The sequence below is a fragment of the Cordyceps fumosorosea genome (assembly GCF_001636725.1).
Source record: "Cordyceps fumosorosea ARSEF 2679 chromosome Unknown scaffold_5, whole genome shotgun sequence".
Classification (NCBI taxonomy): Eukaryota; Fungi; Ascomycota; class Sordariomycetes; order Hypocreales; family Cordycipitaceae; genus Cordyceps; species Cordyceps fumosorosea.
Window position 1 is genome coordinate 803,078 of NW_017387305.1, and position 26,929 is coordinate 830,006.

Below are 26,929 nucleotides of genomic sequence, written 5' to 3' on the forward strand. Positions count from 1 at the left end.
ACGCCTCGTGGTCATCCCCTCCTTCATTAACAACTGCCGAACACGTAGATATGACGAATATCGTAAGCATCAGCCCACCCTCAATAATGGGACGAGGAAAAAAAATTCCCGTCGATATAGTTCCGATCCCCGGAAACTGTAGATGAGAACCAAGATTGAGTATTTTCGTATCTGCCATCGTTGGGGGTACTGCAGATGCACAACGACGTAGTGCGTGGGGGAGCAGATAAGCTCACAGACTGCTACATACCTTGCAGGCCAGGCATGCATTGCAGCTGCAGGAACGGAAGCGCCTGATATTAACTGCAAATCTACAGTGGGCAAGCTTTCAGCCTCTTTCCACCACCCCAGCAATCGCCTCACTGCTTGGGCCCTCTTCCAGCTGCTTTTCCCCCGTCGATGGCTGTCGTTAGTGGCCCGACTAGCCTGAAACCTTGCGCAGATGGCGCTAAAAGAAGCACCAAACTTGCCAGTCGAGCTCCCTAAACCCACTGTAACCCCCAGACTGGGAGCAATGTGGTGGGGGACGAATGTGTTAGCGTCAAGGTCTGGCCGCGGTCTCGTCCCAAGCTCAACTTGGCGCAATTGCGACGCAACCCCAACAACCAAAAGCCGTTTGCCTATTCTCAACTAGGTATAAGAAAAACGTGCCCTCTCCCATTGTCACAATCTTTTTTCCTCTCCCATGTCATCCTTATCCATCTTGCATATACCCCCGTCTTCTTCCCGCTGAACGACGATGGATACCCTCGACGACACCAAGCAAGACGTCGCCCACCACGAGATGCGTTCCACGCGCGCCCAGTCCCGCGACGACTCCAGCACCTCGGCGCCTCCGGTCTCCAAGCACGACGATGTCGCCGCCGCCGTCCTCGGTGCCGGCGCCGCGCCCGTCCGCCTGACCGAGGCCGATAGCCGTCGCATCTGCCGCAAGACCGACCGTGTGATTCTGGTCATCCTCGTCTGGGTCTACTTCCTCCAGATCCTCGACAAGTCCGTCCTCGGCTACGGCGCCACCTACGGCCTGAAGGAGGATACCGGCCTCACCGGCAACCAGTACTCCCTCGTCGGCTCAATGGCCGCCATCGCCCAGCTCGCCTGGCAGCCCTTCTCCTCCTACCTCATTGTCAAGGTGCCCCATCGCATCCTCATGCCTTGCCTCTGCCTCGGCTGGGGCATCGCCCAGGCCTGTATGGCTGCGAGCCGCAACTTTGGCGACCTCCTCGCCACCCGCTTCTTTCTCGGCCTTTTCGAGGCGGGCTGTCTCCCGCTCTTCAGCATCATCACTAGTCAGTGGTATCGCCGAGCCGAGCAACCTATCCGAATCGCCGCCTGGTACGGCACAAATGGACTCGCCACCATCATCGCCGCGGCTCTGTCCTACGGACTTGGACACATCAAGTCGAACCTTCTCAAGGAGTGGCAAATGTGAGGATTCTCGATAGAGATTTTAACAAGACATCATCACTGACACGCCGAACAGCATCTTTTTATTTGTCGGTCTCATCACCATTATATCCGCCCCCATTGTCTACTGGAAACTCGATAACGACATTCCAACCGCCCGCTTCCTCAATGAGGAGGAAAAGGCCCAGGCCATCGAACGCCTCCGCGCGAACCAGACCGGCACAGGCAACCGCGAGTTCAAGTGGAAGCATCTCCTCGAGGCCGCCCTGGAGCCCAAGTCGTACATCTGGATGGCCATGGCCATGCTGCTTAACATTGGCGCCAGCGTCGCCAACACCTTCGGCCCCCTCATCATCAACGGCCTCCACTTTGACAAGTACACCTCCAGCCTGCTCAACATGCCCTTTGGCGCGCTGCAGCTCATCGTCATCCTGCTAGCCAGTTACCTGGCGCAAAAGGCTAAGCTCAAGGGCGCCATCCTCGTGCTCTTCGTGCTCCCCGTCGTCGCCGGCCTCGCCGTCCTGTACTCGGTCAAGCGCGACGACTCGGCGCGCGCGGCCCTGCTCGTCGGCTACTACCTGCTCGCGTTCCTCTTTGGCGGCAACCCGCTCATCGTCACCTGGATCGTGGGCAACACGGCCGGCACCACCAAGAAGTCGGTGGTCATGAGCCTCTACAACGCCGCCAGCTCCGCCGGCAACATTGTCGGCCCCATCCTCTTCAACAGCGCCGACGCCCCCGCGTACAAGCCGGGCCTGCGCGCGTGCCTTGGCATCTTCGTCACCCTCGTCGTCGTCATCCTCATCCAGTGGGCCAACCTCATCATGCTCAACAAGCTACAGGAGAAGAAGCGCGTCCGCAACGGCAAGGAGGCCAAGGTGGTTGACCACTCCATGCAGGAGCACTACCACGACATCCAGTCGGACAACGAGGTGGTCAGTGGCGAGGAAGGCATTCCGGAGCAGCGGCTTGGGCAGAATGCGTTCAAGGATCTGACCGACAGAGAGAATGATGAATTTGTATATATTTATTAACGGAAATGACCTTGAGCGCTGCATTACGATATCTAGGCAAGTTTTGTATATTCTAATAACACAATGATGATCCTATCACGTGCCATTCTCAGCCTGCCCTTCTGTTATTAATATTATCATCGTGATTAAAGGGCTCATGGATTATTGACGCGTGAGTAGCATAATGGCTATGGACCACGGAGTTTGTTGCGCGGCGCTTTATTTTTTAAGGCCCGAACTTACCCGGAGCAGCCCTCACGTCAAGTACTGAGTGAATTATATTTATGCATGTCCTCTCTTCCGTGAGCCTAGATAGTTTATCACCACAGCTCCAACGACGCCGTCTGCTGCACCGTTGAGCCAGCCATGCCGCCCGTCGGCAACGCAAATTCAAAGTTCAGCTGGACCCGCGCCGCGCGGCACGATTTCTTCCTCTCGAAGCGGAGCGCCAGCCTGGCCGTCTCAAGCTTCTGCGTCGGGTCCGCAGCCGAAACCTCCAGCCGCAAGGCCTGCCGCGTCCTCCTACCCGTCAACAGGTAGACGCCCGGCGCGCCGGACGAGACCTCGAGCGTCCCTGCGTCCGCCCACCCTACTTCTGCCAGGTCCACGCTCAGCGCGCTGCCGTCACCGGCTCCCGGCCAGAATACCACGGCGAGCCCGCCCTGTCCCGCCGCGCCCGAGACGCCGCGCGCCCCGACAGGGATCCAGGAGGGCTTTTCGGCTTCTTCGGCCAACCTACGGCGCGTGGTCGCTGGCAGGAGCGCGTAGCTGGCGCTCGACGCGTTGCCGAGCGCTGTGTACGCGGAGAAGATGGGCACGGTGGCCAGGCCGGCCGTGGACGTCGAGATGGCCGACCAGTTGCCCGTGCGCTCACCCTCGGATAGCGTGAGGTCAAACGGCGCGCCGTACGCTAGATACCCGTTGCCGCCGTAGAACAGGGTCCTGCCGACCGCCCTCGTATCGTTCCCTACCTCCACGCGCGCCCCATCCACGAACGCACCGCCGTCCGCCTTGGCGCGGTTCTCCAGCACGGTGATGACCGGCGCATCGTCGTCCTGCGTCTGCACGTCGACGACGCTCACGAGCACCGCGTCGCCGAGGTAGAACCACGCCTTCCTGTACGCGATGTGGCCGTCGTACGGATCAAGATAATCCTCCACGGCGGCGCCGACGCGCCCGTCGCTGACGACGCCCACGAAATCCCGCTTGCCGCGGTGCTTGACCGCGGTCGCGGCGAGCGCGGGCCGGCCGAGGACGACGGTGGTGCCGGGGATCAGGTCCCAATCCCACGAGGCCCAGACGTCGCGGTACTCGGCGCCGTCGACGTAGGTGAACAGCGTGCCCTGGCCGAGGTGGTAGCCGAGCGGGTTCGCGCCGTTGACGAGCTCCGAGTTGGCGGAGCGCGAGGAGAGCATCTTGTTGCCGATGGTGAAGGACGGCCTGCGGTGCACCATGTAGTCGCTGGTCCAGAAGGCCTTGTTCCCGATGAGAGGGTCGGTGCCGTTGGACAGGAGCCTGCGTATCGTGTCGTTGACGGAAGAGAGGCCGGTGAAGTCAGCGACGGCCCGCGCGAGCTTGGTGACGTTGAAGTTGATGTCGGCACTGGCTTGTAAATCCTGGGTCGGGTAGCTGACGAAGCGGCCGATGACATTCTACGGATCTCGTTAGACCTAGAAGTAAACGTTTTGTTGGGGATTGACTTACGAAATCCCAGTGCTCTTGCTTCCTCTGTTGATCGGTAAAGATCATCCACTCGTCGCCTTTGATGTAGGTCGACATGGCTTCCCGAGTGGCGTCATTGGCAGCGAAACGCGTGCCGATAGCCTCGCCCTCTAGTTGAATAAAAACGTTGAGCTGGGGTATCCAAGTCAGTGCATCTACTTGGATATCAAGCTCAGTAGCTGCGCCATACCAAATCTTTACCATAATTCCCGTTGTATAAGATACCGTCGTGCTGTAGGAACGAGCCGTCCCTGTGAATACCATCTTGCCCAGCCGAGTCAGAAAACTGGACGCGCACGTTAGAAGCTTTACTGTTTCAGAAATAAAAACAGAAAGATGTACGCACTGTCATGACACTGAATGCTCGGTCCATGGCGCTTTCGACAATGGTCGCGTTGGAGGTGAACAGACCGAGACTGACGGCACTCTGCAGAACAAGAACGACCTAGAGGAGAAGCAGTTGGCACTATGATCCTTGTAATCGAAAGCACGCACTCACATTGGAAGCGGTGAGATTACCACCCGTGCCGTAGGACAAGTCGATGTTGTCGTAGGTGCGCTTGGTCAGGCGAACGCATCCCTCGCGCTGCTCCTGGGAGAGGCTTCCGTCTCGGGCCAGCAGACAGGCAGTAGAGCTGAGCTGCGGTATCAGGATGGCCTGACCATACCAGTTCTGATTCCCATATATGGTAAGTCACGAATTTTGCATGCTTGCTGTTGGATGTATTTCGGACTTACGGTATTCCACAGCCCTGGCGTGCCACATGGGCAGCCCAGCGTACTGTCAAAGTCAGCGACGTGACCTGGATCCCGGACACAACTGGTAACTCACGCATTGCCGCCATTACCCATGCACGCGGGTGGCTTGTAGTCGTTCTTGAACCAATAGTCCAGGCCGTTGGAGATCACGTCCCACGCCTCGGTGCTATTCGCCCATTTGCGCTCCGCCACCAAGCTGGCGCCGCTCCAAGCCGCCGCCAGCGTGATGATGCGGTTCCAATGCTCCTGGATCGGCCAATTGGCACGTCCTACGCGTAACAAGAGTTAGCCCTCCCCCTTTTATCCTGCAGGGCGGGAAACTCACGCGCTGGGCATCCCGAGAGGTAATTGACATCAGCCCAGGTGCCGTCCGGCCTCTGCGTGTCGATCCATTTCTGCACGCTGTTGAACCAGGAAGGGTCCGGAAACTCGGCGAGGTCGGCCACCCGGCGCCGCGACAGGACCGCCAAGTCCTCGGCGGCATCGGCGTCCTGGACATCCGCCGCCCAAGTGGTGGTCTGTAGGGTGGAGAGAGCCCATGCAAAGGCGCAGAGTCTCATCTTTGGTGTCGCACCCCTGGTTAGATCAGAAGTCGATCTGGTATGCAATAGAAAAGTAGAAAGTCGAAAACTGCGCGTTGCGGTGTCTTAAAAGCCAACATGGGGGCAGGTTTATTATAATGATGCATGCCCGGGGGTTGAGGCCGTGCTATTGGTGGATAATTACCCCAGAACATTGAACAATCATGGCTTACCCCAGAGTTCAGCTCTCGATTAATTGAGCAGCATGGCGTGCAAGAAACGGCAATTCTCGGCACTTGAAAGAAATGTGTTTGATTTCTCGCGGTTTTCTACAACGTTACTTTCACTTGCCTGTAGGTAGGTCGTCTCGTCTAACATCAATGCTGGGAAATCAATGCAGAGTGCTGGACTTAGTGCTCGTATCAACACCACCTTCCATGAAGCTCAGCTCAGTGAAACAAAAGCACGAAACTCAAACCAAAATGTACAATCATCTATTGAAGATAAAAATAAAAGACTCGGCGATTCAAAGCCGCTAACTCTTGTTGAGAGCTCGACATCTGCTTGGACCTTACTGCTTATCCTGCTTCTTCAGCTCAAAACGCAGTCAATTCGGTGGCTGTCTTTCACTCGAAAATTCGCCCTTGCACTCGAGACATCTGCAGCAGTCATGTACAAATCTATTAGGATGACTGAAAGTTTCCAAAGGCTTCCAAAGCCCAAGACTTTAGCCTTACTCCCCAGCACTAGCATCAGAGTTGTGCTTCTGCCATCAGTTCGCCCGTTGCCCATCCTGCGCCACACTTGGGCACGGTTCCAACTTTGGCACCATTGCAGGATAGACATTGAAGACCATCAAGCTGCGCAAAATATTTGGGCAGCGAAGTTATTCTTATGCCATAATTCGGCTCTAGCACTTGCCAGGTGATGATGTTGATCGAGCCAGGTCTGTCAGGCAAGGAATGATTGGACCTAAAAAGCGACCCTCAGAGCTAATCAAGAAAGTAGAAAATGTTTCAAAGTTCAACTCTAGACATCATAGAAACAACAGCTGAAGTAACCCACAAGCTGCGCCCACGGCAATCTGCACACCGCGCGCAGGTATTAGCATCATCGCTCCAGCGCTGGCGACACCAGCATTCTGGCCCAACATAGCCTTTGGGGATATGGCGTGCACTTGGATATTGTTGACAACCCTGTCTTGATCTGGGCTGTATTGCAGCGGGGCGAATTTGCAAGTTTCCATAATCACATTCATATCTGCAGACCATAAGTTAGCTTCCGAGCAAGAACTATGCAACCGTGGCATTGAACGCACCATTCTGTTGCTGATCAGCCCCGGCGATGCAGCTTGCGCAAAGAGCTGCGACTTTGGGCACATCAAAGCTCTTGTTTTGACACACGCAGTTTTCCTCTCCGCTGTTCATGTTCCACCGTCCCTGGTCCTGGTCGGGCTTCATTGTACTGGCACTGTCGCCGTCACCATCACCGTCACCGTCGCTCTCTTCCATGGCATCCATGGACGTTTTCGGAAGCTGGGAAACCGTAGGTGTAATGAATCCCGTGGGGGTTACTGTCGTCGGAGAGCCGATGTCCTCGTCGCTGGGCTGCGTTGGCGTGGTCGATGAGGGCCGGTTCGAAGGCGGAGCAGCTGCTAATGGCGGCGGCAGCGGCAGAGATGAAGACGAGGATTGGGAAGGAGGAGAAGGCGGTGGTGTTGGTGGTAGTGATGGCAATGATGAGGATGTTTGTAATGGTGACGATGGTGGTGATGGTAATGGTGGCGATTGAGGTTGTGGCGGAGGCGCTTGCGTGGGAAATATTGGCGTAGGAAATATGCGTGTAATTTTCGATCGACTCTTAGCATCGGGAGTTCCTTCCTGCGCGAGTAATGAGGATGGGAAGGACGTGGGCGCGGACACAATCACTGTGAAATCCCTTTCCGCCATATCGACGCCGCCTTTCGGATGTCGAGCCGCCTTTTCTTTTCTCTCCGCTGCCACCCCTCGATTCTCGTTTGCTGTATTTCGCCGCCTGTTGAGAAGGGAAAAATCTTTGCCTCGACCATCGCCGCCGCTGCATATTAAGGATAGCTCGACCATCGGGCCGCATATCGTCGCGCACTGGATCGGGATGCTGTCCGCCGGGAGCGCCTCTGCGAGTACACCGGCGATGAGCACGCCGTTGGAGAGCAGCAGCAGTCCCGTATCTGACGCCTTCATTCTTGCTGCTTTTTGGGGCCGCTCTCTGTCTTAAGGAGATGTGTGATGGACAAGGAACAGAGGAGGAAACGCGCGGGTGCATTGAGAAGCGTGTGTAGGGAAGGAGCACATACTCACGACATACCCATGGATAGGCCTTGGACAGTGCGGTGCCCCGGAAGAAGGAATGGACCGCTTTACAAGACGGGAAGCAGCCGCCGGGGGTTTGCAGGAAGGAGAGCCCGAATCAGGGTCAGGCTGATCACACAGGTAGCAGTGTGAAACGGCTGGCTCAAACACGACCAAGCCAAGGACACACACACACATGGCTCGACCATGACGAACTATGAAGGGGCAGTTATTTCTGGTGATCAGGCATGAAATCTATATCAGGCATGGAAACTCTAGATTCTTCCAACCTGTTGTTGAATTACTTGGGAATCCTTTGTGGCAATAACACACTGGTAACGGTCAGTGGCCTTCGCTCGGGAACACCTATTGCTTACATTGTAGGGCAAAGGGACAGGAATTCTCGAACTACACAGCTGACGAAACAAAAAAAGCGAATATACAGGGACTTCTAGCCCCTCCAAGCAACGATAAGGAGGGCAGTTCACCCGCTGCGTGAGCGGGAATCGTCGCGCGACTTTAACGGAAGGTGATGGCATAAAGCTGGAAACGTCGCAAAAGAATTAAATTCCACAACAAAGAAAGGGCAGATTGCAAGCCTTTGCTACTTGTTCGCTGCCCGACGCAAGTGGGAGGGAGGAAGAGGGGAGGGGGGGCTTTTGATGATCTGAAACGTCGTCTGCGACGCGGAGGTCTCTGCCCTGTATGATAGGCAGGAACCGGGCAGGAGGACGGGAGAAACAGCATGGCCGACATGAATCGTGGCCCGCGGTGCGAGAATCAGGGAAAATAAACCTTGGTTAATGGATGTATAATCATGCTTTACAACGAGAACTATTGCCATGGCAAAGATGGCGATGCGCAACCGGACGGGCGGGCGGACGGTACTCTGTAAATCAATCTTGTGGGGCCGGACCCGGGGGGTGCTCCGCCACGGTCGGAGCCCGGCGCCGGTAATGAACTTGGCGGCACAGCCACCGGCGTGGCAGACGACATCACTAAGGGGGGCTGCATGAATTGAAGGATGGACTCTAAGCCCTAACAGAAAGAAAAAAGAGTCTGGCAAGGACGTTCTGGAAGTCGGTTCGCCTGCCACCCGGTGAGAGAGACCGAGGCGAGCCTAAAATGCTGATCAGGGAGGGAGGGCTGACTTTTCATGTTGGCACTATGTGGATAGGGTGTGGTCAGCAGATCTGCGCGAGGAGACTCGTCATTGGGAAAACGAGGCAGACTGTCACTGGGCACTGATTTAGTTGTTTCGTGGTGTTATGGTGGGCATGTTGGCAGCGTGGGTGGCCGGCCGGCCGACCTTTGCAGAGACTCGAATTCAAATTTCTTTTTGGGCGTTATGCCACGAAAAAGCGGGACATTGAACGGCTAGCGTATCTTTCCAGGGTCTAGAAAAGTCAAGATGATACTTCGGTGTAAGTCGGGCGACATCCGTGGGTTTGGTTTCCACCTGGTAAGGCTGGCTGCATAGCCTTGAAACCCCATCTTGAGACCAGACAATAACGGATAGCAAGAGAAGAAGAAGTTGAAGAATCAAAGCCAATTTCCGACTTGGGAGCCATGCGGCGAAGCCCGCGGCACGACATGACGCCCCTGGGCGAGTTTGGATTAGTGCGGGCGCCGGCGTGGAGCAAGCCGGCACCGCGAAGCCGCTTCAGCTGGTTCGCCCTTTTCCGAATCGGGCGTTATGCCACGAAGGAACGGCGCCTGCGTGGTGGCGATGCGATTCGCGAAGGGCTGCGAAGGTGCCTGGCCGTTGATGATCATTTATGCTCGGATGGAGCCGACTCTCGTCGAATTTGTCTGTTTTGGGTGAAATGCAGCGAGGTGTGTCTTGGGACGGATATATATAGAGTCGTCATCTCGTCCATTGTCAAGGCAAGAACTTGGCCAAGGCATTGTTATTACACAAAGGGTCTAAACAAGGGCGACGCAGCAGATACAACTAGAGCCCCGCGACAGAAACAGCAACAGCAACGAAAACATCGCCAAACCGCCATCATGCTCAACCCGCACACCTCCGCAGCCATTGCGCAGGTTGTCTTTTACGCGCCCATGGTGCCCGTCGTCATCTACCTCTTCTCGCGCAACGCCCGAATCCGTCCACGTATGGCCTGGTGGCCCTTGATTCCGTTTAGTCTATGTATGTAACACCTCCCGGGCCCAGAACAAAGGGGAAAAATAAGACCAATGAGATCCTTGAGCTGATACAAGTCGCGAAAAACAGTCCGTCTTGCTGGCGGCATCGTCACCATCATCGCCGAGAAGAAGCCCGACAACGTCGGTCTCTGGATCGCCGCGCTGACCCTCCTCAACGTTGGCGTCGTCCCCCTCATCGTCGCCGACCTCGGCCTCACCCGATTAATGTCCGTCCTCCGCCCTTGACAAGTAAATATGTATGCTGACCACCAGCGCAGAATGCAAGACAACCACGCCGCCAACCCCACGTACGAGAAGCTCGCCAAGGTCCTGCGCCTCACCTTCGTCGCCGCCATCCTCCTCCTCGCCGCCGGCGGCGGCACCGCCTCCGCCAGCGCACACATCTCCCGCGCGCTGACCCTCGCCGGCTACGTCGTCTTCGCCGTCGAGCTGCTGCTGCTCGTCGCCATGCAGGCGTGGTTCTTCGCCCGCAGGCGGGAGCTGCTGCGGAGCAGCCGCAGGGTGCTCTTCGCCGCGCTGGCGGCCGCGCCGTTGCTGGCGCTGCGCACCGCGTACGGCCTGCTCGAGGTCGCCGCGCAGGGGGACGCGAGAAGCGCGTGGAACCCGCTGACGGGGTCGGCGGTTGCATTTGCGCTGATGGCGCTGCTGCCGGAGTACGTGGTGCTGGTCGGCTGGGTGCTGATGGGATTCTCGATCCCGCCGAGGCGCGAGGGTGACGGCGTGCCGGTGGACGGTGACACCCCCAAGGTCTGAGAAAGCGGCCGCGGGCGATTGCGTGAGGTGGGAGTCGTGGTGTTGAGGATTGGAACTGATACCCTGGGGCGGTTTTCTGCTGGATGTCCCTATTTGGCAACCACATCAATTTCTCGTTCTTTAACATGAAAATGTATGTTGTTGGCTTAGTAAAAAGTTAATTGGTTTTGGATATGCATCTATTCATTGAGAAACCTGTCTAATCCATAAAACTGGCAGACCATGCCATGCCTTTCAGACTCCAATTACGTTCGCCATATGCGTGTTAATCTGCGACAACGCAAAATGGCGAAACCAAAACCTGCATCGCTTAATGTATAGATAAAATGACAAAGAAGAGAATAAAAAGCAAAAGTGATTCCATCGTCTTATTCGTTAAAAACGGTGTTGACGGCCAACACTCTCGACGCGCACGCCCAGCTTGACCATCTCGCGCGAGTCAATGACACCACGGCCGTCAAAGACCCAACGTGGGATGGTCATCGAGTCAGCGATGCGCTCCCAGTTAAGTCGCTCCTTTGACTTGTACTCCTCAGCGCTGCCCATGCCCGTAGCGTGGCCAGTCTCCTTGCTCTCATGCTCCTGCTGGCAGTCGGGGCAGGTGCTGTCGCACGACGGCTCCGTGTTGAAGCGGTTGAGCGGGTCTTGGCCTTGCCGGCTCTCGCGCTGCGTCAGGTGCTTGTGGAGAGCCAGCAGGTCATTCTCAGAAGGAATGGCGGTACTGAATGGGCGAGGATCGGCCTTGGGGTTAGGCTTGCCACCAATCAACTTTGGTACGGTCGTGGCAGGGGCGGCGACAGGCTTGGGGACGGGTTGATTGCGGAACTCGTCGAATTCTGTGGCAATGACAACGGCAGTGGCATCGTCACAGGCATCGTAGGCATTGCCATAGACGGAGATTTTGCTGGTCTCGGCAAGGGGTCCAAGGAGGGATCGGATCTCGTTCTTGATGACCAGCGGGTTGCAGCAAGGGTCGAAAACGGCAATCTCACGCGGGCGCTCCTCGAGAAGGGTTTTGATCATTTCCAGAGCCGGGGCCTCACGGGTATCGGAGGTGTTCTTTTTGAAGGCATAGCCGAGAATGCAGACCTTCTTGCCGACAAGTGTGTTGTTGAGGCATTTAATGACGCGGTTTGTGAAGCGGTCGCGAGCGTACTCATTCATCTTGACCACCTGGCGCCAGTACTCGCCGACCTCAGGCAGACCCATGGTGTCGGCGAGGTAGACGAGGTTGAGAACATCCTTCTTGAAGCAGCTGCCGCCGAAACCAACACCGGCGACGAGGAACTTGTTGCCGATACGGGGATCGACGCCAACGGCGCGAGCAACCTCGTCGACATCGGCACCGGTCTGCTCACAGAGGGCGGAGATGGAGTTGATGCTGGAAATGCGCTGAGCCAGCATGGAGTTGGCGACCAGCTTGGCAAGCTCCGACGACCAGACGTTGGTAGTCAGGATGCGCTCGCGCGGCACCCAGGCGGCGTAAACGTCGACGAGAGCCTCAGCAGCCAGCTTCCCGGTTGGAGTCGGGGCCGAGCCGATGAGAATACGATCGGGGTAGAGGAGATCGTTGACAGCGGTGCCAGCAGCGAGAAATTCGGGGTTGGAGAGGATTTCGAAGTGGGCGCCCGGACGATGCATGGCAATCTGTAAGTGGTGTTAGTGCTGGCTGATAGGAAGCGACTTGGCAAACGAACTGTCTCGGCGACGAGCTGGGCAGTGCGGCAAGGAACAGTGCTCTTTTCGACGATAATGGCACCCTCACGGGCGTTCTGGGCAACAACGGCAGTAACTGCCTCAAAGGCTGTCATGTCGGTGGCGCTGCCGGCACCGATACCGCGCTCCTTGGTGGGCGTGTTGACCGAGATGAGGACAATGTCCGCCTCGGCAATGCTGCCTGCGACATCTGTGGTGAAGAAGAGGTTGCTCTGGCGAGGTGCAACACGGACCTCGCCAAAGTCCGAGTTGAAGGTGTCGGCGTCGTTCGTGGCCTCGTTGGAGAAGAAGGTTTCGCGGCTGCCATCACGAGCGATGCGGACAATATCTTGCAAGCCGGGCTCATAAATGGGAGGGTGTCTCGAGTTCCAGCGCCGGATACGGGTCTGGTCACGGTCGACTACTGTAACCTTGATGTGAGGATTTTGAAAGGCGAGGACCGCCGCGGTAGGGCCGCCTGTGAAGATGTTTTGTCAGAATGCTTAACGTGTTGGCGCGGTGAGATGTGATGTATGGTTTAGCCGGCGGAGGGGTGCTCGTGTGAGGAACGTACCGACATAGCCAGCACCAACGCAGCAGATGTTGCGAATGTTGAATTGGGGTGTTTGGGAGGCATTCGACGCGTTTGTTGAGCTGTTGAGGCTCAAGGCTTTGACGGTGTCGAGGATAGGTGATGACATGATGAGTAGCCGCTATTTGGGTGGTATTAGTGAGGGCCGGCCGAGTGCTGCACAGTCGCTGTGTAGTTAGGTGGGCGGCTATAGACGAGATATGGAGAGGCAGCAAGCAGCTCGGTTGGGGAGTGGGAAGGCTCGACAAGTGACGGGTAAAAAGGAAAAACGAAGGCAAAGATCTAGAATCGATAGTAGAAAGACAACGAGGGGACAAGTCGAGTACAAATAGCAAAGAAAATGGAAAGGCGGGTGGTAAAAGGGACTTGCTTTGATCGCCCGTGGCATAACTACAAGTCCCGTCGCCCCCAATGCGCTGCCCTCAACGGCACCCCAACGGCTCCGAGCGCCTAGGATAAAATAAAAAATAAAATGGAGACGAAAAACAAAATAAAAATAAAAATATATCCAAGAAATGCAAGCTAAAATAAAAGTTAGTGTCAGACTGGAGATGCTCTCTCCCTCTCTGTTGGCGCAAAGATGGCTGTCCTGTCAAGGGGGCAGGAAGTAAACGTGGGCAAAGCGCTTGGCGCTGAAGTGGACGGACACTAGGGTGGCCGAGCGAGGGCGATTGGAGTGGGTTCTCCAGCGGGAAGGGGGCCTGCTCAGGTACCTGCCTACACAAGATACACGAGGAGGTACCTACGGAAGGTGACCAGCCGGTTGCAGAGCTGCATTGCTTATAGGCCACTGTATATAAACCGTTGTAGCACAGATCCAAGCGAGGTTTCCCTGTTGGATCAGTTATCCGTTACAAGTGCGAGCTGCCAAGTCGTCAAAAGGCACAATAAGATAGCACGAATCTCGCTTAGCCTCTCTCTCTACTATCCATCTAGCTAACCTCGGACTTTCCATCATTTACTCCGGGAAAATGCTCAAATTATAAATGGACCGTGGCTGATGCCAATTCCTTCCGTTTTGGCATCTACATTCAGCAGCAAACTTGGCGTCGTCACTGCCAATGGAGTGGGCTCTGGCTTGTCGCAGATTATAGTGCTGTCCCGCTAAGAAACCCCAGATCCTCACCAACAACCGCTGCAAAACCCGCCGACACAATCCCTGTTTCCCTGCCTCAGGCTTCCACCCAGTCAGCACCTTCCTTGCTCAAGTGGCACAACACAAACCTCGCCAAGACTCTACTCAATGCACGCGATAACTAACACACAGAACACAGACATCTCCATCAATCCTTCATTCCCGACCCAATTCCCCTCCTTATCTACGACACCATATCCAGTTGATGGTCTGCCCCTGGCCAGCCACTCTTCTCCTTGACCGCGTCGGTGCCGATGGCTTCTAGCTTTTTTGTGGCGTCGGCAGACCACGCCCATTTCCGTACGTGACGACAGCATCTTACGACGACTTGGCCTATCCAGCTCTCAGCTCAACCCAGATTGACGGCGCGACGGCATTTCTCTGCCGATCCACAATGTTTTTAACAAAGGTGCCCACTACCGGGGATATTGTGACAGGTTGCACCAAGGCCGCAGATTGCGCAAGATTGCCTAAACCCGGTGACACGCGCGCACAGCGGACACAGACACAGACACAAACACCGCCGCGGAAAACAGGCCATGGGAATTGCGCAATGTGCAGAAGAATCCACTGAAGGGGAAATTTTCAAAGGTATACCCGGGTCTTGAGTAAAGCCACATGCGGCCAAGCAATTCCTAATGCATGCCCAAGAACCGGCATCTGCTGGGGATTCCTCTTGGCCCTCCTTGGCACGCGACAGATGCCACAGGGAATAACGGGAGAATAAGACAAATTCCGCTGGTAGAGAACCACTACAGCGACCCGGTGCCCAGCAGCCAATAACGTCTTGTAGAGGCTCGGGATAGAGTTCGCGCCAACACCATGCCTGCTCCGTATCGGCTCCCCTGTTCTGGCGACTACACATGAACTTCGCCTTCTCAATACACGACCAGTCTGTCAGTTCAATTATTGGGGCCTGATCGCGAGAGTCAGTCTATACTGGTTGCATTTGCTGCAACGAATCGGTTTCAAACATAAGCTTAGTTGTGCATTGGTGGTTATGGTTGACTCGTGGCAACTGAGCACGGATGCCTTTGCATTGTTGACTGTGAAAGCGGATCAGATACGCCACGGATTCACACCAGTCCAACCTGGTCGGAACAATTCTCCCGCATAACTGGCCAGGCAAGGAAAAAACGAATTTACGAGGAGTCTTTCTGACGTGGGAGGTAGGATACCGCAGCGATGCCAAGTCTCTCTCGCACTAGCAGGCTACTCAAACCACAGCTTTAACATGTGCTCCTTGAACAGAAGGGGAAAAAAGAACAAAACGCTGCCTATTTTAGGTTTGCAGAATTGGGCCTGTCCTGTTCTAGCTTGCTAGTGTGGTGGCATTTATGGTTCAGCGCCAGTCAAGCCGCCCATCTATTCTCAGCTTCTATGCACCACCACTCTACCCGCCTACTGCTGGTGCTGGGTTTGAAAAAGGTGGGTGGCTTGACACTCAATTTCTGCGCAATCACCAATGCAGCCTGGTGTCGTGTGAGCACAGCAACAGCGTAAAAGCGAAGCAGGTACCTCACTGCCGATCAGACCCTGCATCATGCTTCTAATTTGGGTCTTGTCCTGGACCGCCATACAAATCCGCATAGCACATCCTCGAGCCTATAAATGCTTGACAGTGCCCTGATATTGTGCGTCGCCTTTATTCTCGCCTATACCCCTACATGACCCGGTCCGGATGGGACTGAATACACTAACTGTACTGGGTAGTCATGGCGAAGCGGTGAGCCAAAGAAAGGCGATAAAAGATAAAACAAGGCCTGATGCATCCCTCTGCAGTTGTCACGAGTGCACCTTTGCAGCGCCCATCGCCAGGCCCATATCGACTCGGCTTGCAAGAATCGCTCATTTCGAGCAACTGGCACGCCCACGGGGTCTGAAGCCGAGCTGCTCATTCGGCACGAACTATCCCAGCCATTCCGCCCTCCATCCCATGGTTGTTGGGGGCTGCGACAGTGCTGATGCCATCCTGTCATTGGCTGCGATGGAGAATGTGGTTGGGATCTCGTCTGTGATTGGCTAGATCGCCGTACAACCACCCGATTGCGGCAATGCGGTGATGAGCGAAAGGCATCGGGCAGATGCGCATCTGAATAGCCAGAAAAAAGATGGTTCGTCTCGTTGACAGCCATGTTGAATCATTGGGAAGCAAAGGATGCAGCACTGAGTGCTGCTCATGGGCGTGTTGCGAGTACCTCACCTACATCAGCGCACAATCGTCTTATAGCGCACTAAGACGCGCCCCAAGGCTGCCCGCGATAGCGAACGACTTGATCTTCGACATGGGGAACTCATTACGCTATATTCCGATTTCAACACCTTCATCTGCATCAGCTGCAGGGCCGCAACCCCTCCCCCGCTACTCGAAAGGGTCGGTTGCCCCTCCTCCCGCTGCCCACTCAGGCAAACCGTCGCGATGCCCGTGGCTATTCTCGCCTCGTCATTGCGACAAAAAGACACCATGGACCAACCAGGGTGTTCCGAATGATACACATGACAGGGCTGCTTCGCCCGCCACTTTGCCTATTTTCCCCTGCTGCATACATGTGCCTCCGACCGCGCCCTGCTTTGGGTAAAAGCACACAAAGTCATTTGCCCCAACAAGTTTACTTTTAAACCCTTTTTTCGAGGGAAGCTAGGACCGTTTTCTGGGCAACATCTGCGTCTCGCGCCGACACGTGCAGCCATCCTGCCTTCTCCTATGCGCGATGGTCTCTCCCGCGGTCGGCACCCGACGCCTTGTGCAAAGAAACACACCGCATTGTGTCTCTGGCTGTCCATTCATATTCCTAGTCATGTGCTGACCGGCTGATAATCCCAGACAAACAACATGTCCGATGTCTACCTGTATTGCATGCAAACTTTCCCCTCTTTGTAATCTTCTGCTCCATCTACTCTGTACACTCGTTTGGCAAAGTCCTTGACAGCACTCGATTGCAGCCAAAAACCTTTTGCAATTGTCAGAGGGCTTCGCCACCGTCTATTTTATTACCCCAACGTTCTTGTCACAACCCAGGCTTAGCGACGCAGCAGCTTCTTGGCCTTCTCCCGCGACACAAGATGGCTTCCTCTCCGACCCCCGCGACCGGCCGCCGGTATCCCGAGCACGACCTGTCGCAGTTCCCCAGCCAGCTGCGCGGCAAGCGCATCCTCCTCTGCACCGAGTCCTTTGGCCCCGTCAACGGCGTGAGCCGGACGACGCTGATGCTGGTGACGCACCTGCGCAACCACGGGGCGCAGGTCGCCGTCGTCGCGCCGCACAACCACACCAACCACAACACCTTTTCGCCGCCGCCGTCGCCAAGCCTCTCGCCGCTCGACCGGCAGCCCGAGGTGCGCCTCACCGGCTATCCGCTGCCCTTCAACCCGGAGCTCTCCGTCGTCTATCCCGTCCGCAACTCGACACTCTACGCCCGCACCTTTGGCGCCGACGCGCTGCCAGACCTCATCTACCTCGCCTCGCCCGCCAGCCTTGGCTTCCAGGTCATGCTGCAACTGCGCCAACAGCCCCGCGCCCACCAGATCCCTATCCTCTGCAATTTCCAGACCGACCTGGCCGGGTACTGCGACATCCTCTTCCCTGCCCCGCTCAGCCACGCCGCCGTCTTCGCCTTTGACGCCGTCCAAAGTTACCTCTTCCGCCACGCCTCGGTCCGGACCATCTTCTACCCCTCGCGTTTCGTCAAGCGCTATTTGGTTCGGCAAAAGGTGCCTGCCGAAAAGCTCGAGCTGCTCACCCGCGGCGTCAACGCCGAGATGTTCAACCCGATCCGTCGCAGCGAGCGCCTCCGCAAAGAACTCGCCCCCAACGGCGAGGTCATTTTTGTCACCGTCTGCCGCATCGCCGGCGAAAAAGGCTTTGACTTTCTGGCCAAGGCGGCCAAGGAGATGGACGCGCGCGGCCTGCCATACAAGATGGTCATTGTCGGCGGCAACCGCAACCCGGACGTCGAGAAGGAGGTCCAGGAGCTGTTCGACCCCCTCCGCGATGAGGGCAAGGTCGTGTTCACCGGCTTCAAGGTCGGCGAGGAGCTCGCCACCTACTACGCTAGCGCCGATGTCTTCCTGCACTGCTCCGTGACGGAGACGTTTGGGCTTGTGGTCCTCGAGTCCATGGCCAGCGGTGTCCCAGTCGTCGCGCGAGACGAGGGCGGGCCGTCGGATATCATCGCCCACGACGACACTGGCTTCCTCGTGGTGCCCGAGGACGTCGACGGCTTCGTGGCCAAGGCCGCGCGGTTGGCGACGGACCGCACCCTGCGCGCACGTATGGGTCAAGCCGCCCGCGAAGCCGCCTGTGAGTGCACATGGGACAAGATCAACAACAAGGTCGCCTGGCGAATGGCCGACACCATTGCCGAGCGTGCCGAGGAGGCGGCGCGCGAGGGGCCTGAGGTGGCATCGCGTACACTGTCGCAGGATGCGCAGCAGCTGGTGCCCCTCTACGGTTGGCTCATGATGAACAATGCCATGCGCGAGGCCATTGTCAGCCGCATCGTCGACGCACGTCTCGTGGGCGGCCTCGGAGTCATCATTTCGTTCTGGATCATCACCGGCGCATACATGATGTTTATCGAGTCCATCATGTGGACCAAGAACCGCTTGAGAGGCGAGCGCCGGCCGAGCATTTCTGCATGAGTGTTTTTGCTTATTGCTTGGTGCGTTTTTAGCCTTGATAGTTCACAATTTGGCGAATACGGTGGTTTTTTTGGGTTCCTCTTCTCTTTAGATGAGATTTTGTGATGTTTCGGCGAGTCGTGTATTGAACCTGACTCAAGCCCATACCTTGGTTTGGCAGCGGTTTCGTCCTTTTTGTCCTATTGTTTGCATCTCCTTTGTATCTCAGCGCGCAAAGTAAAGTTAGTATTATGATGTGGCGACGTAATGACGCACAAAAGGATTCCTTGGCGTGGCCTCCCTCGAGAGTGTGCACACTCTCGGTTATACCCCAGATTGGATAGGTAAAAACAATAAATCTCGATTGAATATGTCTAGGTATGTCGTAATGAATGTGTAGATCCAACGCTGGCCAGTTATAAGGTCTAACATGTCAATCAATAGCAGGAGAAATAAAGGAGAGTATATCGAAGTTGAGAGAAGAAGAAGAAATGAATGTCTGCGCATTGAGGTTGAGCAATTCAAAAAAAAAAGACCAGCTTCGCGAGTCAGTCCCATCTCCACCCACCAAAAAAAAGTCCTCAAATCGTCTTGCCGCCGCGGCTGCGGCTGTTGTCGAAGCCCTTGCGCTGCTTGTACATCTCAGCGTACTGGATGCGCTCAAAGGTGCCCATGCCGTAGGCGACCAGGCCGAGGAAGAGCCAGATCGAAGTGATGATGAGGCCGACGGGGAAGATCATGAGGTCGACGCCGGGGAGGACAAAGGCGGCGGTGCCGTTGTGCAGGGCGGCGAGGGCGTCGTCGACGGCGGCCTGGGCGGCGGAGAAGTCCGACAGGACGACCTCGCGGGAGAAGACGCCGTTGAGGAAGGTGGCCTCGTTGAGGCTGACGTTTGTGGCGACGCGGATGCCGCTGGCGTTGGTCGCGGCGAGGGTGAGCGTGGGCATGACGAAGGTTTGCAAGGCGGCCCTGTGCATTGAACGTGTAAGTCAACGGGGGGGGGGATTAGTTGTAGGGGCGCATGTCCGCGGGGCCGGAACTTACATGGACATTGAGTCGGACATTTCCTTTTGGTCAATCTGGCCGACGAGCATGTACGCCTGCAGCAGCTGCGGGTTGTGGTCCTCGCGGCTCTCCAGGTCGCCGCGGCGCTGCTTCGGGGCGGCGCCGGTCATGCCCTGGCCCTTGAGCGCGTCCGGGGTGACGGGGCTCGCGCTGGCGCCGTTGTACGCGACGCTGACCTTGATGGCGGCCGGCTGGATGCCGGTCCAGGGCCCGCGGGGCTCCGAGACCTTGTAGAGGCGCAGCTCGGCCTCGAAGACGCCGGAGGCGGTGTCGAGCGACGGCAGGTTATAGCAGATGCAGTTGCCCGAGGGGTTGCTGGGGCGTTGGATGGCGCGCAGGGCGGCGACGCAGGCGGCGTCCGTTTCGGTGTCCCAGGCGGTGAGGTTGAGCGCGCCGTCGGGGCGGAGCTGGATGCCATCGGTGGTGTTGGATTGCCGGCGGAGGAGGGCGGGAGCGCGGGCGGCTTCGGCGGAGAGGAGGGAGACGTAGGGCGTGGAGAGGACGTCCTCGGCGCGGACGAGGAAGGCATCAGCGAGAGAGGCGGTGGCGGACACGGTCCTCGCGAGGAGGTAGCCCGCCACGAGGGAGGCTCGGGCCATCATGGTTGAGTTGAGGTTGTCGATGGCGGCGGCGGCGGCGAGCATGCGCGCGGGAAGGCGAGGAGGAAAGAAGGGAGAGAGAGAGAGGACCCCTCGTCGAGAGAGGTGGTTTAATTATCGTGGATTCCTGTGGCCGGCACGCTGTATTAAAAAATCGATATATATTACTGGGGAATTCCTCTTTGGCGAAATGAAGTGTCAGGCGGGAGGAGCTGCGCAGCAGCCACGGACTCTCGCGGGAATAACAAAAGCGAAAGGAACAAAACGACAACGATCGATGCCACGATTGAAGAAAAGAGAGACCATGGAAAACATGAAGAGACAGACAATGCAGAGAAGGGCAATTGGGACCCCGGAAACAAAAAGAAACCACACCATGCAGCAAGACAGTCAGGCAACTCGGTGGCCTGATACCGGTCTTGTTTCCTCGACGAAGTCAACTCTGTCCCTTGCTACAAAGTACAAAGGCCACAAAACCCATGGCCAGGCCCATCCCGCGAGATGAGACAGCTCTTGTCGGCGTGACCGCGCCGACTTGGCAGCTACCTAATGACTGGGGTTGTCAGAGGCGCGCCCATCTTGGCGGGACAAGATGAGCCATGGGGCCAATGACCTCGTACAGATGGGATTTGCTTGCTCCATCATTTACCATCTTGGGTCACGGGAAGAAGAGAGCCGGAAGGAACGGGGGGGTGTAAGTTGGGCGGTGGGCATAAGTCTCGTGGTGGTAAAACTCGTAGGGGGTTGATTGGAGACGGAGGCGTGACACTGGTTGTTCGGGAAGTTGTACTGGTAGTTTCTTCGTAGTCGAGGGAGAGAGGATAAAAAGGCCCCCCAAGCCCCCCCCCCCCTTTTTGGCTGGTCGGGACTCTCCAACTGGGCGGGTTTCATGGTGCGACAGCCAAGTGGAGGCTTGTCGCGCCGAATTGCAGCCATACGCTTGTCATTTCATCATTTGACAGAGGATAAGAAAAAAGTCGTCGTCATTATGGTATTCTGTTTTGCGGTTGATGAAGGGGGAATTCCCTCATCGAGACCCAAAACATCTTCCTTGGTTATCGTGATTGCAGAACTCCGTTGTCGGGACGTCGTCTTCTTATCGTGATCGTATAGTACCTGTTAGGACTCGGAACGAATCGCGTACCCATTCAACTGTCATGAAAAGATCCACCACGTGGCAAGGCAAATTTCTCAACCGCATAGTCTGTCGTCTCAGGTCGTAGTATACCTTGACTATAGCACAGCCATACTATGAAGAACTGTCTCTTTCTGCCACTTTGCAGCCGCGCCACCACTGAACCGACATGAGACGGCCGGTCGCTGTCCTTTCCTCCTGCCCGAGTTTTTCAAAGCCCTTCTTGGCAGAGTGACTATCGACTGCCACCCATCTTCTCCTTTCCTTCCCTCTTGTCCGAGTCATGGGAGGAGACACTCATTGGTCGATCGACTGCCGATGCTTTGTTCCCCTGTGTCTTGGTCCGGAGAATAAACCCATCATTGGCTGATCTATGACATTTCCTCTGGCCCGAATCCTACCAAACTAGCCTCTATTAGCAACGACACGGTGGTAGATGGCGGACAGGGTTCCCCGCGCTCCTTTACCAGAAGCAACGGCCACGGCCACTAACAAGTTAGTTGACAAACACCATGCCAGCCCGAAGCGTATGCTGCTAACTAACTAAGTTAATGGACTAAGTTACTTGGTAAAAAATCCAAGTTGGAAGTTTATGTTTTTTTTTGTTAATCGACACTTGTATGCTGAGACTTTTCACAGAGGACAAGAACACATGATGGCAATTTCATGCGGAGGCAGTGACGTGCTGATCCAAGGGTAACTAGAGATAACACGACCTTGCGCAGCGACTTCTTATCACAACTCGACCTCTGCCAAGCCGCTCCCAATATGCCGTCGCTCCCCAATAGCACCCCGAATGCCGAAGTGTCAATTATCTTGGACTATCAATGATGCAGGTCTCAGCCTCGACATGCGGGGTAGAAGGCTTAGGTGTTGATGCCGCTCAGCAACGAGAGAGGGGAGGGAGGGAGTATGCGACCTTCCCCGCATTCGGTGATTTTCTATATAAATCGGCAGAGAAGTCGCGTCGTTGAATTGATATTTCGTCTCTTCTCAGCATCCTCATAACTCAGGAAATTAAAAACTCACACCAAGACTTCTTCCCATTTACCAGTCAAGCTTTGTCAACATGCCCGGCAAGATTCGCACTGCCCAGTCCGTCTCCTTTGACGTGCCTGCTGATCAGCAGCCGTATCTACACAACCGCTGGCACCCAGATGGTACGTTGCAACTCTTGTTGCAGACATGACGAAGCCTTGTCAATCCAAGTTCTGACCCATGCAGTCCCCAGCATTGGCAAGATTGAGCCCGGCGAGACGGTCAAGATCGAGTGCCTCGACTGGACCGGCGGTCAGATCGGCAACAACGACAGCGCCAACGACGTGCGCGACGCCGAGCTCACCCGCTGCCACTACCTGACCGGCCCCTTCGACATCACCGGCGCTGAGCCCGGCGACCTGCTCGTCGTCAACATCACCGACATCCAGCCCTTCGACCACTCCCCCTGGGGCTTCACCGGCGTCTTCGACCGCGCCAACGGCGGCGGCTTCCTCGAGGACCACTACCCGCGCGCCGCCAAGGCCATCTGGGACTTTGACGGCATCTACTGCTCCAGCCGCCACATCCCCGGCGTGCGCTTCCCCGGCTTGATCCACCCGGGCATCCTCGGCTGCGCACCCTCGGCGGAGGTGCTGGCGGAGTGGAATCGGCGCGAGGCCGGGCTCGTCGAGGCCGGGGTGGAGACGCATCCGGGGAAGACGCTGGCGCACTTGCCGGAGGGGAAGCACGTGCACGCGACGACGGCGGGGGGGGAGTTGAAGGAAAAGATTGCGAGGGAGGGCGCGAGGACGGTGCCGGGGAGGCCGGAGCACGGCGGGAACGTGGACATTTGCAACATCTCGCGCGGGAGCAAGACGTACCTGCCGGTGCACGTGGCGGGCGCCAAGTTCTCGGTCGGCGACTTGCACTTTAGCCAGGGCGACGGCGAGATCAGCTTCTGCGGGGCCATCGAGATGGCGGGTGTGATTAGTATCAAGTTTGACCTGATCAAGGGCGGCGTGGAATCGCGGAGCATCCCGCACCCGGTGTTCTTGCCGGGCGAGGTGCAGCCGCACTACGGGCCGTCGAGGTACCTAACCTTTGAGGGCTTCTCGGTGGACGAGCACGGAAAGCAGCACTACATGGACGCGACGGTGGCGTACCGCCAGGCGTGCCTGCGGGCCATCGAGTATCTCAAGCAGTTTGGTAAGTACTGGGGCCTGCAGGAGTGGACCGGTGACGGTGTTGCTGATGTGGTGAACAACAGGATACTCGGGCGAGCAGGTCTATCTGCTGCTGTCGTGTGCCCCGATACGCGGCACCATTGCGGGCATCGTGGACAAGCCCAACGCCTGCACGACTCTGGGCATTCCGATGGACATTTTTGACTTTGACATCTCCATCGAGTCCGTGCCGGTCAAGCGGGACCTCGGAAGCTGTGCGTATACGAGCTAAGGCAATGTCAAGAGGAGTTTATTGGTTGAATGGCGGCGTGGCGCGGGGGGGGGGGCGTTGTAGTTGACTGAGTGGCCGAGTTTATGGTTGTCACAATGATTCGTTTTCCTATTACTATCTTCGCAGCAACGAGGCACAGTTCAAGTAGCTTCTGGAGGCACAAATTGACATTTGAGAGCTGCTTCTAAAGTTACTCCTCCCAGGTCTCCAACGCTGTCTCTTGAGTCGTCTGTCTCGGCCTTTCGAGCGTGTCTGTTTATGCCTTTCGGTACGCTGCTAGCCATCGGCGATGGAACGGCATACGCGCGTCATCGTTGACAACATGCTCACCCTCTTGTACAGGCACCTCAACTTTCTCGCCGTTGAGTCCGGTGTTGGTGACTGCGTTTTGCTGCTTACCCAGATAAAAGTCAGGCATGAAGAAGCAGGCGATGAACGGCGGAGCGGCGAGAACGAGCGCAGTGACGGCAATGTGTCCGTTTACGTAGGCGTACGCGCGGATCGAGCCCTGCCGGATAGGGTCGTCAAAGGCGTAGTCATGACGCAGCTTCTTGATGCTGCCGTAAATCTTCGCAATCGTCTTCCCGTCCACGTTGGGCAGCTCCCGCCGCAAGCGACCCGGCATCTCGTTGGTCCAGATGGCCGAGGCGATGGCGCTCCCGACCGACGAGCCCAGCGTCGACCACAGCGTCAGCAGCGAGATCATCGAGGCCATGTCCTCGTGCGGCACCGACGCCTGGCTGCCGACGCGGGCGCCGACGACGTTGAAGGAGCTGAGGCAGTACACAAGCTGAGCCGCGACAAGGCGCGCCGTATCCTGCGTCATGCTACCGCTGCCGCCGTCGATGAGGAGGCCGTAGCCGGCAATCTTGGCGGCGGCGCCAAAGACCATGAGGGACTTGTAGCGATGGGTGCGCCGCTGAACGAGGCCGACGATGGGGCCGAGAAGGCACAGGCCCATGGTGGTGATGCCGAGGAAGATGATCCACTGGTACTCGGTCCACTGCTTGATGATGTACACGTACGAGGCCAGGTACGTGTTGCGGACGGAGGAGGCCATCTGGTTGAAGGTGAAGATGACGGCGGAGGCGACAAAGGTCCGGTTGTCCATGATGCGCGGGCTCATGACGGGCTTGGGCGACAGGAACCTTTCGTACAGGCCAAAGACGACGAGGAGCAAGAAGCCGACGACGAGCATGGCGATGATGCGGGGACTGCCCCAGCCGCCGACGGTGCTCTTGGCGATGGAGAAGGGAAGCAGGATGAGGGAAAAGGCCACGCCGAGGATGATGAGGCCGATGATGTCAATGTCGATGAGTCCGCCCCGTAAGAGATGAAGCCAGTGTGCCACGCGACCGCTGGTGCCTGGGAGCTCCGCCTCGGTGGCCGTCCCCGTGCGGACGCGCTTCGATGCCGCCATCGTGACCATCCCCAGCTTCTCGCCGCGCCGCTGCATCACGTAGAGCGTCACGATCGCCGGGGCCAGCAGCACCGGTATCACAATCGCAAACATGCCCAGCCCCCAGCGCCACCTATCCACCATCGCCGCCCCTATGAACCCGTTGATTGGCACCGTCACCACGAACGGCAGCGACAGCACGGCACCAAAGAACCCGCGCCACTCCAGCGGCGTCAGGTCCCCGACAATCACGTCGCTCAGCAAATCCAAGCCGGACTTGCCGACCGCAGTAAAGCAGATGCCGACCGTGTAGGCGGCAAAGGTGGAAGAGGTGGCGGCCACAAGAAAGCCGAGGGCGTAAAAGGCGAGGACGACGAGGTAGGTGGTCGGGCGGGAGGTGATGTCGGCGAGCTTGCCGATGAAGGGCTTGCTGACGGCGCGGATGACCTGGCTGGCGACGGCGACGGCGCCGAGCTGCGAGTGCTGCCGAAAGGTGGAGGAGGCCATGGTGGTGAAGACGGTGGTGGTGATGCCGAGGTCGAGCGCGTAGGCGAACATGGTGAGGCCGATGGACAGGCCGAGGAGCCACAGGAGGATCTGCCCGGCGCGGCCGGACTGGTAGAGGACGCGGTTGAAGGCCTCGACGCGGCTGACGCCGGCGGCCTGGGAGGGGGAGGAGGGGGAGGAGGGCTTGTGTGCGGCTTCGGCTTCGGCGTCGTCGACGGCGAGGGACGGTCCGGGCTTGTCGGCCATGATGGGAGGGCTCGCCTCGGTCTCGACAGCACCCGGCGGAGGAACTGGCTTTTCACTTGAGCCTGACATGCTATCCGCTCACTCTGTGTCTGATACCTGCGTTCGCTACCTTGTTGGACCAGGGCGGTTCAAGGAGTCAATCTGCGCACCGTCCTTCCTGACGCCGAGGTACAACGGCGTGCAGAGGAACACATTTATACCCTGATTTTTTTTTTTTTTTTCGCAAGCGGAAACTTCATCAATATACCCGAAAGGAAGAAACACGCTGCTCAGCCTGATTTCGACACATCCTTGTCGAGGAAGAACTCTTCCGGTCATTGCAGACGGGTCACGCCCCATCCGTCGCTTGCTTCATCGTTCCACTGCGACACGAGATGATCAATAACCACAAACGGAAGTTGGCCGTCCAAAGCTGAGAGGCCTACCGCAAGACCCCAAGCGAGGATATAGCGCGCGGGCAGGTACCCAGAGCCTGCCGGAGACTTCTGCTTGTCACAAGTTGCACCGGCCACAGCATCGCGCTGTATAGGGCAAGGCTCCCAGGAGATTGATAATGGATGCCAAGCATCTGATTAAAAGAGGCGGAGAAGCCATGAAGACAATGGCTAATAGCAAGAGGCGACAGTCCACACCTCCTCCACTCAACCCACCTACCGGCCCGTGACCATCGTTTGTATATTTCCATGATCGGCGTTTCGTTGGGAACGCAAAGAGTATATGCCTCATAGGAGAACGGTTGCCCACTCACTCTATATTAAGCTCATAAGACCATTAAATAGCTTGCGTCTGGAGCGGCCCAATAACTGCTCTGGGAGGCCCATCTTCTGGT

At 57.0% G+C, this 26,929-nt stretch overlaps 9 protein-coding genes across 9 annotated transcripts; 4 read left to right on the forward strand and 5 right to left on the reverse strand.

Moving 5' to 3' along the window:
- Positions 1-739: 739 nt before the first annotated feature.
- On the forward strand, positions 740-2,441 carry ISF_02952 (major facilitator superfamily transporter; the record flags this gene model as incomplete). The annotated part of the gene is made up of 2 exons (XM_018846558.1): positions 740-1,428; positions 1,484-2,441. The coding sequence occupies 2 exons, from the start codon at positions 740-742 to the stop codon at positions 2,439-2,441; spliced, it is 1,647 nt and encodes a 548-aa protein (XP_018706286.1).
- A 299-nt stretch (positions 2,442-2,740) lies between these two features.
- Positions 2,741-5,461, reverse strand: ISF_02953 (polysaccharide lyase family 8 protein; the record flags this gene model as incomplete). The annotated part of the gene is made up of 8 exons (XM_018846559.1): positions 2,741-4,072; positions 4,125-4,274; positions 4,333-4,428; positions 4,489-4,587; positions 4,642-4,815; positions 4,881-4,923; positions 4,975-5,170; positions 5,227-5,461. 8 exons carry the CDS (start codon positions 5,459-5,461, stop codon positions 2,741-2,743), a joined length of 2,325 nt encoding a protein of 774 aa, XP_018706287.1.
- Positions 5,462-6,913: 1,452 nt separating this feature from the next.
- ISF_02954 (hypothetical protein) lies at positions 6,914-7,766 on the reverse strand (the record flags this gene model as incomplete). Its single annotated transcript, XM_018846560.1, has 3 exons — positions 6,914-7,281; positions 7,488-7,669; positions 7,762-7,766. 3 exons carry the CDS (start codon positions 7,764-7,766, stop codon positions 6,914-6,916), a joined length of 555 nt encoding a protein of 184 aa, XP_018706288.1.
- A 1,996-nt stretch (positions 7,767-9,762) lies between these two features.
- ISF_02955 (hypothetical protein) lies at positions 9,763-10,674 on the forward strand (the record flags this gene model as incomplete). Its single annotated transcript, XM_018846561.1, has 3 exons — positions 9,763-9,904; positions 9,989-10,127; positions 10,179-10,674. The coding sequence occupies 3 exons, from the start codon at positions 9,763-9,765 to the stop codon at positions 10,672-10,674; spliced, it is 777 nt and encodes a 258-aa protein (XP_018706289.1).
- A 375-nt stretch (positions 10,675-11,049) lies between these two features.
- Positions 11,050-13,070, reverse strand: ISF_02956 (UDP-glucose 6-dehydrogenase; the record flags this gene model as incomplete). The annotated part of the gene is made up of 3 exons (XM_018846562.1): positions 11,050-12,321; positions 12,372-12,847; positions 12,944-13,070. 3 exons carry the CDS (start codon positions 13,068-13,070, stop codon positions 11,050-11,052), a joined length of 1,875 nt encoding a protein of 624 aa, XP_018706290.1.
- A 4,089-nt stretch (positions 13,071-17,159) lies between these two features.
- On the forward strand, positions 17,160-18,737 carry ISF_02957 (D-lactate dehydrogenase; the record flags this gene model as incomplete). Its single annotated transcript, XM_018846563.1, has 1 exon — positions 17,160-18,737. The coding sequence occupies one exon, from the start codon at positions 17,160-17,162 to the stop codon at positions 18,735-18,737; it is 1,578 nt and encodes a 525-aa protein (XP_018706291.1).
- Positions 18,738-19,297: 560 nt separating this feature from the next.
- On the reverse strand, positions 19,298-20,425 carry ISF_02958 (hypothetical protein; the record flags this gene model as incomplete). Its single annotated transcript, XM_018846564.1, has 2 exons — positions 19,298-19,685; positions 19,761-20,425. The coding sequence occupies 2 exons, from the start codon at positions 20,423-20,425 to the stop codon at positions 19,298-19,300; spliced, it is 1,053 nt and encodes a 350-aa protein (XP_018706292.1).
- Positions 20,426-22,584: 2,159 nt separating this feature from the next.
- ISF_02959 (formamidase) lies at positions 22,585-23,948 on the forward strand (the record flags this gene model as incomplete). Its single annotated transcript, XM_018846565.1, has 3 exons — positions 22,585-22,675; positions 22,725-23,699; positions 23,761-23,948. 3 exons carry the CDS (start codon positions 22,585-22,587, stop codon positions 23,946-23,948), a joined length of 1,254 nt encoding a protein of 417 aa, XP_018706293.1.
- A 256-nt stretch (positions 23,949-24,204) lies between these two features.
- On the reverse strand, positions 24,205-26,100 carry ISF_02960 (Major facilitator superfamily domain, general substrate transporter; the record flags this gene model as incomplete). The annotated part of the gene is made up of 1 exon (XM_018846566.1): positions 24,205-26,100. The coding sequence occupies one exon, from the start codon at positions 26,098-26,100 to the stop codon at positions 24,205-24,207; it is 1,896 nt and encodes a 631-aa protein (XP_018706294.1).
- Positions 26,101-26,929: the final 829 nt, after the last annotated feature.